The sequence below is a fragment of the Bos javanicus genome, chromosome 14, assembly GCF_032452875.1.
Source record: "Bos javanicus breed banteng chromosome 14, ARS-OSU_banteng_1.0, whole genome shotgun sequence".
Classification (NCBI taxonomy): domain Eukaryota; kingdom Metazoa; phylum Chordata; class Mammalia; order Artiodactyla; family Bovidae; genus Bos; species Bos javanicus.
Genome location: NC_083881.1, coordinates 32,308,704 through 32,321,853, shown reverse-complemented (window position 1 = coordinate 32,321,853; position 13,150 = coordinate 32,308,704). Strand labels below are relative to the sequence as shown.

The 13,150-nt window shown below is 41.5% G+C and overlaps 1 protein-coding gene across 2 annotated transcripts in view; it reads right to left on the bottom strand.

The window, feature by feature from the left end:
* The window catches only part of PREX2 (phosphatidylinositol-3,4,5-trisphosphate dependent Rac exchange factor 2), a 301,596-nt gene that overhangs the window by 110,868 nt on the left and 177,578 nt on the right, over nucleotides 1–13,150 (bottom strand). For both annotated transcript variants that reach the window (XM_061438929.1, XM_061438928.1), the window contains exons 26-28: nucleotides 4,895–5,074; nucleotides 1,027–1,121; nucleotides 84–166 (exon numbers count right to left, since the gene is read on the bottom strand). In XM_061438929.1, coding sequence (XP_061294913.1) covers nucleotides 84–166; nucleotides 1,027–1,121; nucleotides 4,895–5,074 — 358 coding nt within the window. The remainder of the gene's footprint in view (nucleotides 1–83; nucleotides 167–1,026; nucleotides 1,122–4,894; nucleotides 5,075–13,150) is intronic.

Here is a 13,150-nt window from a genome sequence, read left to right as displayed (position 1 = left end):
ATTTGAAACTCCTTTACGTCTGGAAAATGGATTTTTGACAGTTCAGTCTGTGGAAAAAATTCCTACAATTGTCTCAATAGTACCTGGCTGAAAAGATGCTCAAGGCAGCTGTGTATCTTGTCCTGTTTATCACGAGAAATGCGAACATTTAGGGGAAGTTCATCACCTAGATATTAAAAAAAAAAAAATCATTCCTCTTATGTTTAACATTCCAAACCATTTTCGAGTAAATAAAGGAAAAAATAATTAAACACTAGCTCTTATTCCATATGTTAGTTCTCATGTTCAGAAAAAGAATTCCAAAGCTTTTTGATAGACATTAGGATGTTAGATTATCGCTCCTTTGAAGCTGCAGTAAAAGCAGAGGGACTCACAGAAAGAGCCCTGTGGTACCCGTGTCAATGATTCTTCCAAATGGTGCATTTATCTAATGGTTGAATAGCTGGGATAAGCAGCATATTTCAAATTTAAGACATTTCCCAACTGGATGAAAAGTCTTTTGTTCTTCATACACACAAAATAAAAACTGTATAAGACATTTATATCAAGCAGTATTTTTCTCATTGCCCCCTTCCCTATCGCCCACCTGAGCTCAGGTGCACCTGCTGTCTTCAAAGCCTGTCCCTCCTCTGCACACAATCAGCAATGTCTAATGTCCTGGTAAAATTTGTTTCCTGTATAGTAATGCTATCTACCCTTTATACCTTCTTCCTATATTCTAAGTACTGTCTGAGGCACTATGGTATTCAATTATTTTTTAAATTCATTTGTTTAAACCCTTCGTAGTACCACAGAAACATCATAAGACAGCATTTATTAACATAAAAATCAGTTTGTTCTTTCCATCTTTCAAAAAATTCACTGTTTATAAAGAGATTGGGAAACTGACTTTCTCAGGCATGTAAAACAAAGGCCATTGTGTGGCTACCAGGAATGGCTGTTCAAAGATAAAAAATGTGTATGGAGGAAACAAATTAATCCCAGAGGGCTGGCATCAAAGAGTCCACGTGGCTTCACCAAACGTACCTGAGTCCATTTCATCGCTGTGAAAATAGGAGCTGCACTGGCTGCTGCAGATGCTGGTGAAGGAGGCTACGGAATTCCTGTTGCTGTTGCAGTCACTGAAAGTAAGGAGGCACGTGTCATCTTCACAAAAGGACAAAGTTTGGCAAAGTTTCCCTGTCACTTCTTATTGGATAAACATAGTATGCCACTGTGATATTTGTTAATATGTTTTCTAGAAACTGATGAGAAAGGCAAGTTTGCTCAAATCACATTTTAGCTTAGTTTAAAAGAAAACATTTCAAATTCAATCATATTTCAAATTTTCTTCTTATATAACCTAATCATGAATTAATTTTAAAATGCACAGTTATTGGTGTGGTCCAGTGGCTAAGACTCTGCACTGTTAATGTGGGGGGCCTGGGTTTGATCCCTGGTCAGGGAATTAGATTCCACATGCTGGAAGTAAGAGCCAATGCAGCCAAATAAATAAATACTTTTGTAAAAGAATAAAAAAGTAAAATGCATAGTTAATTTACAGGAGTCAAACCAAGCTTAAAATTTATCATGATCCATTTGATAGTATACACCTGGAGTTGATTTATTAAGAGAGACAAATCCTGTTTCATGATTTCTGCCTATGAATCCTTACTACAAACTTTGATTATAACTCATTAATTGCATTCTGAGCCCTTTCCCATCCCCTCAAGGAAGATGATGCCTTGTCTCCACTCCAGAGCCCAGCAAGGATGTCTCACCAAGTAAGTACTGGATAATGATGAATGCCAAGGGAAAGAAAGCTGGAGGTGTGAATATGGACACAAGACAGATTTCAGATTTCAGAAATAGTGCAGCAGACAAAATTCTTTTTGCCTTTCAGAATAGGTAAAAAAGACTTATTTAACTTTAAATATACATTTGTAACTTTTCTTTTACTCTAGCGAGAACTTGAGAGTAACTTTAATTATCTGATAACTAGAAGTTGAGGTAAGAAAGTATTTTTAGATCTGTAATTTCCCACTGGAGAGAAACCACAGGTTCTTATTAAAGGGCATACAGGTCTCCTTAGAAGCTAAAAAGTAAATGAAACAGTAAAAGTGGTTAATCTGTTTTTTATATTATTAAATTTCTAGAAATAATTAACTCACATACTCATTAAAATCCTTTTCATATAGAAACTGGAACTGCAGAGTGGTTAATAAATTGCAAGCCAGGCCACCTGATTTCCTGGGTAAATTATGTAACTCCTGTGAGTCTCAGCTTTCTTAGATGTAAAAAGCAGTTAATACCAGAACTTGCTACAGACGACTGTGGTAGGAATTACCTGAAATAATCCTGTTTTTCCCATGTGTCTGGTAAAAATAAGCTTTTTTTTTCAACTTTTTATTTTGTATTGGGGTATTGTTGTTCACTCGCTAAGTCATGTCTGACTCTGCAAACCCATGGACTGCAGTACACCACACTTCGCTGTCCTTCACTATCTCCTAGAGCTTGCTCAAACTCATGCCCATTGAGTCGGTGATGCCATCCAAACATCTCACCCGCTGTTGCCCTCTTCTCCTCCTGCCTTCAATCTTTCCCAGCATCAGGTTCTTTTCCAATGAGTTGGCTCTTCGATTCAGGTGGCCAAAGTACTGGAGCTTCAGCTTTGGCATCAGTCCTTCCATGCAATAGTCAGGCTTGATTTCCTTTAGGATTTACTGGTTTGATCTTCCTGCAGTCCAAAGGACTCTCAAGAGCACCCGAATTTCAAAAGCATCAATTCTTCAGTGCTCACCCTTCTTTATGGTTATGGTTTCAGGTGGACAGCAAAGGGACACAACCATATATAAATATGTTTTAATGGAACCTATGAGTTTGTGCTAAATATCTCTGATGAAACAACTTTGATTTAATAATAATTACTAAATAACTTTTCATTGTAAAACACTGCATAATAAATGAGTGAGTGAGAGAGTAATCATCTGCAGTTGATGTGAATAAAATGGAAGGTTCGGAAGCTGCACGCCCAGCACACACGACAGGTTACCAGGGCTTCCCTGGGGTTCCAGAAGACACAAGGGCCCAAAGGAGAGAAAGCACTTTCGATTAATGAAGTTCACTGCAGGAGCCATTGTGTGAACGTCGGGTAAGAAGATGGCAACGGAGTCTGGAGGTAAGGTGTTATGGGTGAATTGTATCCCCCTCCTCAGATTCATATGCTGAAGTCCAACACTCAGTGTACCAGACTATGACCTTATTTGGAGGGAGGGTCATTGCAGAGGTAATCAAGTTAAAATGAGGTCATCAGTGGGGACCCTAGTCCAATATGGGCTTCTCAGTGGTGCTAGTCATAAAGAACCTGCCTGCAAATGTAGGACACATAAGAGACATAGGCTTGATCCCTGGGTTGGCAATTCCCTGGAGGAGGGCATGACAACCCACTCCAGTATTCTTGCCTGGAGAATCCCATGGACAGAGGAGGCTGGCAGGCTACACTCCAGAGGGTCGCAAAGAGTTGGACACGACTGAAGCAACTTAGCAGGCATGCATGAATACTAGTCCAATATGACCAGTGTCCTTGTAAGAAGAGGAAATGTGGACACAGAGACACACTTGGAAGGAAAAGGATGTGAAGAGACAGAAGGAGAAGACAGCCAACTGCAAGCCAACAAGAGAGACCTGGTACAGAGCCTTCCTTCCCAGCTCTCAGAAAGCAACAACATTGCTGACACCTGCATTTAGACTTCCAGCTCCAGTGCTCTAGGATAATAAATATAAAGTTCTGTCCTTCAAACCACCTGGTTCTTGGGACTTTGTTGCCACAGTCCTACCAAAATTGTACAGAATGCATGGCAGGGAAGAAAAAATGTACAAAGCTGGTCACAGAAGTGAGGGAGTGAAATTTGTCCAATTAGCTTGAAACACAAGGGAAGAGGAGAAACAAGACAAAAAGAGCCCCTATTCACTCAATAGTCCAATAACCAGAAACAGCTGCTGCTGCTCCGTCACTAAGTGGGGTCTGACTCTCTGTGACCCCATGGATTATAGCCTGCCAGGCTCCTTTGTCCACAGGGTTCTCCAGGCAAGAATATTGGAATGAGTTGCCATTTCCTCCTCCAGGGGATCTTGCCAACCTGGGTATTGAACCAGTGCCTCCTGACTGGCAGGCAGATTCTTTACCACTGAGCCACCAGAAACAGATATTCCCCCCAAACTGTTAACACATGCACGATTTGCTTATTTGCCGTACATGTTACACAATCCATAAGAGAATAAAAAATCTCCCAAATTAGACCCACTCAGCTGGAGGAAAAAATGGTTTTTCAAAATTTACACAGATTATAAAAGGGAAGAATTTGAAAGACTATGATGTCTCACTGTGCTGTCTGAGGTTGTTTAAGAGCTGCAGTTATTTTATGGGAAGTCCTCTGGAAGGCAAGGAGATGAAACCAGTCATTCTTAAAGGAAATCAACCCTGAATGTTCACTGGAAGGACTGATGCTGAAGCTGGAAGCTCCAGTACTTTGGCCACCTGCAAAGAACTGACTCATTGGTTAAGATCCTGATGCTGGGAAAGACTGAGGGCAGGAAGAGAAGGGGGTGACAGAGAATGAGATGGTTGAATGGTATCACTGATTCAATGGACATGAGTTGGGCAAGCTCCAGTGTACAGGCATACCACCCTGAACACACCTGATCTCGTATGAAGTTGGGCAAATGAAGATGATGAGGGGCAGGGAAGCTTGGCACGCTTCAGTCCCTGAGGTTGTGAAGAGTCAGACATGACTTGGCAACTGAACCACAATAAATAAAAGCAACAGTCAAAAATTTTTTTCAAGACCTTTGTGGAAAACACAGAATCACCTTCAACTTGGTCGATGAGAAGAGTTTCAGGAATGAATGCATTTACCTGTAAGAGTCTCTGTTGCTGATGGTGTCATGACCCGAGTCTTCCTGCTCATCTCCGGCCATGTTAAAACAGACGCGTTTGCTGTTTCTCTCTCCCTTCTCGTTGTCACTGTCTGTTGGGACTATGGACTCGGATGCCTTACGTTCTAATTTAGGAGAATATGTTATCGAAGACAGAAGGCTGCAATGGGATTTAAAAAAGAAAGGATAAGTGTACATTTTCACACAGGGGGCTACAAGTAACTACCTTGCTCATTAAATATGATAGGCTTATAGATATTTCTAGAATGCTTCTTCTAGATTTCCCCTGAAATTAATATCCTATTGCATATAGTACGGCTTCCCTGGTGGCTCAGTTGGTAAACAATCCACCCACAACGCAGGAGACCTGAGTTCAATCCCTGGGTGGGGAAAATCCCCTGGAGGAGGGCACGGCAACCCATTCCAGTATACTTGCCTGGGAAATCCCATGGACAGAGGACCCTGGCGGGGCTGCAGTCCATGAGGATGCAAGAGTCGGATATGACTTAGCAGCTAAACTGCCATTGCATATAAAGCCTGTCATGCCAAGTTCCTCTCAGAGGAAGAGAAACAGCACACTACTTGGATAAGAAAGTTGTATTCAAATCTAGGTTCTGCCATGGATTAGCTGTGCTATCCTAGCAAAACCAGGATAGTTCTCCTTGACATCTATGAAACATGGATAGTAAGAAGAGTGTCCCACAGGGTTGCTGTGAGAATGAAATGCATACAACACAGTGCTGGTTCACCATGGGCACACCCCGCTCCCCAGCCGCTGTCATCACCGTGTGAAGATACTGGGAAACTTTAAAGTGCTAGCCAAATATTAAAACAAACACTAAATGGGCAAAACCTCCTCACTAACTTACCTTCAGACAATACAAACCCATCTACCCCTCTCCCTCTGCTTTGGGTTTCCTCCAGGCTTTCTCTATTTGTCCGAGAGAATGTCTTATGGGCAAACCCTTCTCGTGCTCGTGTAAACAGAAGTCCTGCCTTTGTGACCCAAAGATGCTAAATACAGTCACGTACAAGATGAGGACAGGAGGCAGCAGGGGCTGCTACCCCAAGGGCATCCACAATCCACACATCATCAAACAGTTGTGAATCTGCCCAAAGGAAAAGCTCTTCCACTGGAATTTTAAAGCCAAAACATACTGTCAGACTCTGAATTGGCAATTAACTAGATTTGGACTCTGAGTTGTGGCTCAGCAGTAAAGAATCTGCCTGGCAATGAAGGAGATTCAGGTTTGATCCCTGGGTTGGGAAGATCACCTGGAGAAGGAAATGGCAACCCACTCCCGTATTCTTGCCTGGAGAATCCCATGGATGGAGGAGCCTGGCGGGCTACAGTCTAAGGGGTCTCAAAGAGTTGGACACGACTCAGCAAAGAAATAACAACATAACTGATTCCGCCAGGCTAAACTCGAATGTTTAGCCGTAAATCACTTCTTAAACTAACTCAAAATGACACAATAATGGAATTAGTCCTTACTATCAAATGATGTGCTGTAAAATTTGCAAAACAAATTAAACCATAACTGAACAAAGGACCCAGACATGGTTTCTGCAGCCAGCAATCATCTTTTCTTTTACCAAATACCAATGACATGCTGTTCTAACCAACAGTACATTTGCACGTTATCTTGACACCCATCTTTCTGTAGCAATGTCATATTTATTTTAGTTCAAGATCATGAAAAGATCTTACACTTCTTATTTATATCCCATAATGTCAAGCCCAATGCTGTGCACTAAGCAAATATTTATTAAGTGATTTCACTAATGAATTAATTACATTTATTGTACCATGCACTGTCCTTGGGGCTGTGAATACAGCATTTTAAAAAACAAACAAAACTCCCTGCCTTCCAGAAGCTTAAATTATACTGGGAAGAAACAAATAAGCAAATAAACTGTATAGTATATAGTGTGTAGACAATGATGCTGAGTCACTCAGTCGTGTCCAACTCTTTGGGACCCCATGGACTATAGCCCACCAGGCACCTCCGTCCATGGAATTTTCCAGGCAAGAATACTGGAGTGGGTTGCCATTTCCTCCACCAGGGGATCTTCCTGACACAGGGATTGAAGCCGTGTCTCCTGCACTGGTAAGCAGGTTCTTGACCGCTGTACCACCTGGAAAGCCCATACAGAATATCACACGGCTACAAAGAGGAAGGGGAAAATTAAAAATAAAAAAAAAAGAAGGAAGCTGGGGCTGCAACTTCAAATAGTCTCACCGCGAGGTGGTATCTAAATAATATTTTGGCATTTTATAGTTTTTAGAAGCTTGGGAGAATGAGAAAGTTGTATGAGATTGCTCAGGGCTCTGTGAAGCTATGAATTATTTTAAAGACACTTTTTCTATTTGGAAAGACACTTTCATGTCTCCTAAGATAGATTGTACACTTCTTCAGTCCCTCCACCTCAAAGGTTAAAGCATTAGATTAACTCCAATTACCCAAACGGCACATTGGCAGACAGATGAACCCTGAATACCAAAGAGGGAAGAGATGACAGAGTTCTCATTCTGCGAGGAGTCCTCTGTGCTTTAAACATCTTTTAAATGAGAAGTCATGGGTCTCAGTATAAACACTTTTTTCAAAGCTCTGCAAATTATGTTCACATATTTGCTTTCCATTTTAAACAGGTCTTGATTGTACTGATCCTGTGGGAACACGTGTTAGGCTAACAAACACAGCATAGAAAAACAGTGTTTTTGACACTGAGTTTTGTTTTGTATTTTTTTTTTTTACAAAATTCCTAGATTCTTAGAAGCAAAAATAGAGGCTAAAGCTCAATATTTATGTTCACAGATATATTTTCCTTTACCTGTGTTCCTATACAGTGTTAAGCTCTCTCTGACAGCTTATAGGTCCATTGATTCTGAATGAACATCCTGAGCTGAGCATCACTTCTGGTCAGTCTGCACCTAATGCTCCTGATGATAAAGAGTTTTGTATGTGGTAGATTGCACCTAGGGCTTCCCAGGAAGTGTGAGTGGTAAAAACCCTACCAAGGCAGCAGACGTAAGAGACACAGGTTTGATCTCTGGGTTGGGAAGATTCCCCTGGAGGAGGCATGGCAACCCATTCCAGTATTCTGACCTGGAAAATTCCATGGACAGAGGAACCTGGCAGGCTATAGTCCATGGGGCCGCAAAAAGACAGACATGACTGAAGCGACTTAGTGCGCGTGCGCGCGCGCACACACACACACACACACACACACACACACACACACACAGAGGCAAGAAGGCACCATCTCTCCACAGATTGGCCACCAGCCTAACACTTGAGTGCCTAGAAAGTCAGGCATGCTGGCTTTAGAAGCAAGGCTGCCCAGGCAGAGGTGCATCATGTTCTGGGATCAGAAAGAGGCTAATGCAACAGGAGCTCAGGGAAATAAGGTTTTTTTTTGGTGGGGGGCGGGGCAGGGGAGGGCAGGGACAAATCATGTTGGGATGTGCAGGCCACAGTAACACATCTCCTAGTCTTCTACTTGCACTTCAGTGTCATTAAGTGGTTTTAAGCAAACAGCAAAATCTACCTGTACAGATTCCTCTGGCATCTGCCTAATGTAGAATGTACCAGATGGAGAGACGCAGCTGGAAAGTTCTATACCGAGTACTAGGGAGGGAATGATGGTTACCCAGTGTAAGGTGATGGGGTGGATAGGTTCTCAGGTACAACTGACAGAACCTGATAAGGTGCTGGAGGTGAAGCAAAAGGAAAGAAATGAATCACAGAGGATACCTAGACTCTGGCTTCACAAATGGAAGGGATGGAGAATACTTTCCCGAGAAGGGGGACAACCTTGATGAGGGAGGGGTCAAAGTAGATATGAGGTTCAGAAACAAATTTAAGTTTGAGGAGTCTGTGATACAGCCCAGTGTTTCATAACCCAACTCACAGACAGACTGTGAGAAGAAATCATTACATGTAATCATATAACTTCCCTATATCAGGCTTCCCTGATAGTTCAGTTGGTAAAGAATCCGCCTGCAATGCAGGAGATCTAGGTTCGATCCCTGGGTTGGGAAGATGTCCTAAAGAAGGAAAACGTTACCCACAACAGTATTCTGGCCTGGAGAATTCCATGGACTATACTGTACATGGGATCGCAAAGAGTCGGACACGACTGAGAGCGACTTTCATTTCATTTAATCATATAACTGTGACCAGTGAGCTAACACACATTAGCTTTTATGAAACTGTGCCTACTTTTTTACATTAACTAGCAAAATGCTTGCAAAAACCTAAAAGATAATTCAATCACTAGGCTTGACGTTCTTATCTGTAATCTCCAGGTCGATAACTGTCCTCAATAATGTGTTTTGTTCATCACTCAACTATGGGGCCCCAGACACTTGGAAAATGAAGTCTGTTCTCAAATTTTGTATCTTCACCAGCCCTCAATACTCTTTATGCATTTTCTTCCTGTAAGAATACACAAAGTCTGAATTTTAAAATCCCGTCAAATTTTTGTACTCTCCACGAAATATTTTTCCCTTTACTTATGTCTAGTACCTAAGTGTCATTAACTAGAAAATAGCCCATTAAAGGGCAAAAGTACTTAGTGAGAGAGTTAATTCCTAGGCAGAATGATAAGAAGTCCAGGATCCCCAAGGAGGAGAAAGGGGTCTGAGGCTCTCAAAGTAGAGATAGGGGCCTGGAATTCTCAAGGAGGAGAAAAGGACAAATTTTTTTTTTTTTCCTCTATATTCCTTTCAGTTCAGTTGCTCAGTCGTGTCCGACTCTTTGCGACCCCATGAATCGCAGCATGCCAGGACTCCCTGTCCATCACCAACTCCCGGAGTTCACTCAGACTCACGTCCATCGAGTCAGTGATGCCATCCAGCCATCTCATACTCTGTCGTCCCCTTCTCTTCCTGCTCCCAATCCCTCCCAGCATCAGAGTCTTTTCCAGTGAGTCAACTCTTCGCATGAGGTGGCCAAAGTACTGGAGTTTCAGCTTTAGCATCATTCCTTTCAAAGAAATGACAGGGCTGATCTCCTTCAGAATGGACTGGTTGGATCTCCTTGCAGTCCAAGGGACTCTCAAGAGTCTTCTCCAACACCACAGTTCAAAAGCATCAATTCTTTGGCGCTCAGCTTTCTTCACAGTCCAACACTCACATCCATACATGACCACAGGAAAAACCATAGCCTTGACTAGACGGACCTTTGTTGGCAAAGTAATGTCTCTGCTTTTCAATATGCTATCTAGGTTGGTCATAACTTTTCTTCCAAGGAGTAAGCGTCTTTTAATTTCATGGGCTGCAGTCACCATCTGCAGTGATTTTGGAGCCCCAAAAATAAAGTCTCACACTGTTTCCACTGTTTCCCCATCTACTTACCATGAAGTGATGGGACCAGATACCATGATCTTAGTTTTCTGAATGTTGAGCTTTAAGCCAACTTTTTCACTCTCCTGTTTCACTTTCATCAAGAGGCTTTTTAGTTCCTCTTCACTTTCTGCCATAAGGGTGGTGTCATCTGCATATCTGAGGTTATTGATATTTCTCCCGGCAATCTTGATTCCAGCTTGTGCTTCTTCTAGCCCAGCGTTTCTCATGATGTACTCTGCATACAAGTTAAATAAGCAGGGTGACAATATACAGCCTTGACGTACTCATTTTCCTAGCTGGAACCAGTCTGTTGTTCCATGTCCAGTTCTAACTGTTGCCTCCTGACCTGCATACAGGTTTCTCAAGAGGCAGGTCAGGTGGTCTGGTATTCCCATCTCTTTCACAGTTTTCCACAGTTTATTGTGATCTACACAGTCAAAGGCTTTGGCATAGTCAATAAAGCAGAAATAGATGTTTTTCTGGAACTCTCTTGCTTTTTCGATGATCCAGCGGATGTTGGCAATTTGGTCTCTGGTTCCTCTGCTTTTTCTAAAACCAGCTTGAACATCTGAAAGTTCACCGTTCACATATTGCCGAAGCCTGGCTTGGAGAGTTTTGAGCATTACTTTACTAGCGTGTGAGATGAGTGCAATTGTGCGGTAGTTTGAGCATTCTTTGGCATTGCCTTTCTTTGGGATTGGAATGTAAACTGACCTTTTCCAGTCCTGTGGCCACTGCTGAGTTTTCCAAATTTGCTGGCATATTGAGTGCAGCACTTTCACAGCGTCCTTAGTCAATTACACAACTCAGTTTAAACCCTGTACTAGGGATTATACAACAACAATGTATCTAGCTGTAGGACAGTTTCTCCTTCCTGAAAACCTTCTGACTAATCCTGATATCTTAGAATGTATTATGGGAGTGGGTCTGGAGGATCTTTCTATTGTTAAATTCTAATCTTGTTATCCTAAAATGTAAATTGTGGGAGTGGGTCTGGTAAAATTTTCACAAACTTGAGACATTCTTTTGATTCATTGTAATAACTAATTAAAAGTATACAACTCCATTGCTAACACCAGCAAGGGGGGCACTCTTTCTGCCCCCTTCTGATTTCTGTGTCAGAAGCTTTCTCTGTCTCTTTTATACTTTAATAAAACTTTATTACACAAAAGCTCTGAGCAATCAAGCCTTGTCTCTGGCCCCAGATTGAATTCTTCTCTTCCAGAGGCCAAGAGTCCCAGCGTCTTTCATGGTTCAGCAACAATCTTTCATTAGCTTCCCAAAACGGAACAAGAATCACCAAGTCTTGATGAAATTCATAACATCACCTTACTTCCTGTTACTAGACAGCAAATCTGTCTCTAGTTCTATCTTTGGATTTGAACAAGGTAGGAGGATTTAGAGGAATGCCTACACGTCATGTCAAAAGACATGTTTCCAAGAGACATGAAACCCAGACTTCACGATTAGACAGGCTCAGCACCAGGTCCTTTCACAGGAATGAATGACTTCTAGAAAGGTGAGCAGTGAGGTGCTTTGAGGTTTTAATTCTCCTAAAAACTTGGCAGAGCATCTGAGATCTGCTTCTTCACTCTGCAGAGAATAATTTCTACATGGTGAGAAAATTGTTTGGTAACTATCTTTTTAAATGATTTGTCAAGCTCCACTGCAGCATCTCTGAATGATGCAACAGGGGACTCCAGGCACTTGGATGACTGAACTATTTTAAAGTGATTAGGTTACACACTGAATTATGGTGAAACATATTTATATTTGGGCTTCCCTGGTGGCTCAGATGGTAAAGCGTCTGCCTGCAATGCAGGGGACCCGGGTTCGATTCCTGGGTTGGGAAGATCCCTGGAGAAGGAAATGGCAATCCACTCCAGCACTCTTGCCTGGAAAATCCCATGGATGGAGGAGCCTGATAGGCTACTGTCCATGGGGTCGCAAAGAGTTGGACATGACTGAGCGGAATTAAATCATATGGTGCACACAGACAAGACCAAGGAAGTTGCTCATATCACTGGCTCATTTCACTTCACTTTCCTAGTAAACATGCACAGTTGGTGAAGGCTTTCAGAATAACAAGTAAAAATAGGTAAACAGTTTAGGTAGGTAGTTTGGTAAATAAAAATAATTTAACCCTCTTTCAGAAATTAGTGCTTTAAATATATAAACATTTTAAACCAAGTACAGGAAGCCCCTTGGCTCTAACCATTTTCTTGAAAGTATATCTACTTTAGCTGAACTTGTAAAAAAAATTCAATAAACTAACAAAGACAGACAAAACCTGGACAACTGCCAGAAGTGCTGGGTAGTCAGTGCTTTAGAAATCCAGTCTACAAGGCAGCGTTCACTCAGGTACATCAAGAATCCTACCATTGACAAAGGACTCCTCTGAAAAGGAGGAGTAATAACTCTTGGTTTAACTGGAAGTGTGGGATTGGTCCAGATGCTCTCCTAAAATCCCTTTGAGATCTCAGATACATGAATGCTACTATCTATTGCCTTATTAATAAAAAGTCTTCCTCCTGAACTTTCTAAATACTTCAGGGGAAAAAAAGAGACTGGCTTCTAAAATAGAGTATAACATATATATTAATAATAAAATCAATTTATTAAGGAAAAATATAACGTCCTAAAATATTAACTTCTCTGTCACACTGTCATTCTAAAACAATTCCAAATATCATATAATTGCTTAAAAATAACCACCTGTTCTCTCAGTAATCTCAAGCTGTTTAACTTGTCTATAACTGCCATGGTCACAATATACCAAGTGATAAAAGTAATTGTAAAAACTAGTGTATTTTAGACAAAGGAAAACAGAATTTCATTTCTAAATTAATTCATAAAAATGTCAGAAAGCAATAGCACAGTAAA